The sequence below is a fragment of the Octopus bimaculoides genome, chromosome 7 (genome assembly GCF_001194135.2).
Source record: "Octopus bimaculoides isolate UCB-OBI-ISO-001 chromosome 7, ASM119413v2, whole genome shotgun sequence".
Classification (NCBI taxonomy): Eukaryota; Metazoa; Mollusca; class Cephalopoda; order Octopoda; family Octopodidae; genus Octopus; species Octopus bimaculoides.
The window spans coordinates 19991109-19994315 of NC_068987.1; the positions used below are offsets into that span (position 1 = coordinate 19991109).

A 3207-nucleotide genomic window follows, 5' to 3' on the forward strand; every position below is an offset into this window, starting at 1 on the left:
GAATGCAGCTTTGATTTGAGCAGTTCTCTGATCAAAGGCAGTCTAACTGACCATCCTGTCTTTTTGCATATCTAAGAATACATAATCCAATGTATTCTTAATTGTTGTTGTTTAGGCCCAGACCAGCTCTGGTCAAGCAAACCTGTGGTCAAAAAGAATCCATTTGGTAACTGTCCTCTTTTGTGTGTGTATGTGTTTATGTGTCTGCATAATCCGATGTCTTGGTTTCAATTAATTTTGAAAATAATTGTTACCTTTTATTATCTTTTACATTTTTTAGTCATTTGATTGTGGCCATGCTGGGGCACCACCTTGAAGAATTTTTAGTTGAATGCATTGACCCCAATCCATATGTTTTTGAGTCTGATACTTATTCTCTTGATCTCTTTTGTTGAACCACTAAATTATGGGGGATGTAAACACACCATCACTGGTTGTCAAGTGATGATCTCTCACAAACACACACACATGATGTGTTTCTTTCAGTTTCTGTCTACCAAATCCACTCAAAGCTTTGGATGACCTGAGGTTATAGTAGAAGGCATTTGTCCAATGTGCTGCACAGTGGGACTGAACCCAAAACCATATGGTTGGGAAGGAAACTCCTTATAACACAGTCAAAGAATTTGTTGAAATAACTTTGTCATTATTAAGTTGGTGTTTGGAACATTTTGGAACACATATTAACAAGGTGTTTTGATGGAATATCTCTAGTGTATTGGTATTCTGGTAGAATTATGAAGAATTTAGTTAATAATTATGTCATTATTAAATTAGTGTCTGGAACATAAATTACACAGGGAATTTTTATGGAATGTTTCAAGTTAGATTTCTTAGAAACAGAATTTATGTCATAGAATTCGTGGGGAGGGTCATAGGTAAGTTGCTGTCAAAATGGTTAATTTAGCAGGATTGTTTTAAGGTTGATTTAGTTGTTATTTCTTTGTTTTTTGTTTTATATAATTGATTTCCTTAACAGATTATCAGCAGTGATTCCAGTGAATCCATTAAGCTGTGGGTAAGTCATATTACTAAATTAAGAATTCTCTGGAAAGAATGAAGCTAAGCCATTGTGTGTATGTGTGTGTGTGAAGAATATAGCTTAAGTTTGCTCTAAGCCCTGTGAGTGATTTTGGGTTGATGGAAAATGCTTCCATACAACACCCATCTCACGAATTTTTAACAGTCTGTATGTATAATTCTTATCTTATAGTGTTACACTGAGTATCTCTGAGTATACTGGTGTTTGTGGAATTGAGCTGTTTTTGCTATATAAGCTTCTAAAATGGATGTAGAAAATATGAAGGGTTGCTTTGGTGTAATGGTTAGCACACCCATCATGTTCACAGGAAATGTTGGTTCATGTCCCACAGGCATCATTTGACTTCTTTCTATCCAAGGATTTTAACTTGTTATCTATAGCTTTATCTACTTTGAATTCTATCATCATCATCATCGTTTAACGTCCACTTTCCATGCTAGCATGGGTTGGACTATTTGACAGGACTGGCAAGCCAGAAGGCTGAACCAGGCTCCAATCTGATCTGACAGAGTTTCTACAGCTGGATGCCCTTCCTAACGCCAACCACTCCGAGAGTGTAGTAGGTGCTTTTACGTGCCACCGGCACGAGGGCCAGTCGCAAAGGACTGGCAATGGCCACGCTCAAAAAGTGTTTTTTATGTACCACCTGCACGGGAGCCAGTCCAGCGGCACTGGCAACGACCTCGCTCGAATGATTTTCTAACGTGCCACTAGCACAAGTGCTAGAAGGCAACACTGTCTCTTGAAATTTCTAAATTCTTACAAGGTAAATATATATGTGGGTGTATGTCTGTGTATGTTTGCATATATATGTGGGTGTATGTCTGTGTATGTTTGTATATATATGTGGGTGTATGTCTGTGTATGTTTGCATATATATGTGTGTATAAGTGGATGTGTACATAATATATCAATATGTGGTGTCTGTTTCAGGGTGCTGGAACTGCCAAACTGGGAAGAAACAGTTCTGATATTTCAAGTTCTGATGACAACTCAGAAGTGATGGAGCTCAGTCCTCCCCACCCAGCTGTTACAGTTCCTCCTCGTCAAGCAAAACCAAAGTCAACTCTTCCACCAGCAGAATCAGGTAAAGTGTTATTGTTATGAGCCCCCAAATGCAGCCATAATCCATTAAATCTATGGGTGGGGATAAGTGTACCAATCCTGCTAATTTGGTAGTAGTTGTGGTGGTAGGGTGGTGGTACTGGTGGTGGAGAAAGGCGGCGAGCTGGCAGAACCGTTAGCACACTGGGCGAAATGCTCACCGGTATTTCGCCCGTACTCCATTCTGAGTTCAAATTCTGCTGAGGTCGACTTTGCCTTTCATCCTTTCGGGGTCGATAAATTAAGTACCAGTGAAACACTGGGGTCGATGTAATCAATCAGTCCCGTCCCCCCAAATTTCAGGCTTTGTGCCTAAAGTAGAAAGGTAATAGTGGTGGAGAATTGGTAGATCAGTTGGCAGAGTGCCTAGTGGTGTTTAATGATGTTCAAATCCCCTGTATGTGCAATATTGCCTGTAATTCTTTCAGGGTACCAGCCATGTGTAAAAGTGCATGGCTTAGTGGTTAGGGTATTCTGCTCATGATTGTAAGGCCGTGAGTTCAATTCATGGCAAGGCATTGTGTCCTTGAGCAAGACACTTTACTTCACGTTGCTCCAGTTCACTCAGCTGGCAAAAACGAGTAGTACCTGTATTTCAAAGGACCGGCCTTGTCATATTCTGTATGATGCTGAATCTCCCTATGAACTATGTTAAGGGTACACGTGTCTGTGGAGTGCTCAGCCACTTGCATGTTAATTTCACGAGCAAGCTTTTCCATTGATCAAATCAACAGGAATCGTTGCTGTAACCAACGGAATGCCACCAACCATGTCCTGAAACTGACCTGATTTTGTACCCCAAGAAATATGTGGCCTAAGTTACAATAAAAAATTCCTGCCATTGCCATGAACTCTATCACTGCCACAAGTATAGTAGAGCATTGGATGAGATACTTTGCTGTGTTCAGCTACAACTCATCTTATATCATGATGATGATTATCATCGTTTAACATCCGCTTTCCATACTGGCATGGGTTGGACGATTTGACTGAGGACTGGCGAACCAGATGGCTGCGCCAGGCTACTCCAATCTGATCTGGCAGAGTTTCTGCAGCTGGAT

The 3207-nt window shown here is 40.5% G+C and overlaps 1 protein-coding gene across 1 annotated transcript in view; it reads left to right on the forward strand.

Annotated features, from left to right (window-relative positions):
- LOC106872890 (exosome complex component RRP45-like) overlaps positions 1-1060 on the forward strand; it is a 41606-nt gene extending 40546 nt beyond the window's left edge. The window contains exon 11 of the mRNA XM_014920046.2: positions 980-1060. Within this exon, the coding sequence (XP_014775532.1) occupies positions 980-1060 (81 nt within the window). The remainder of the gene's footprint in view (positions 1-979) is intronic.
- Positions 1061-3207: the final 2147 nt, after the last annotated feature.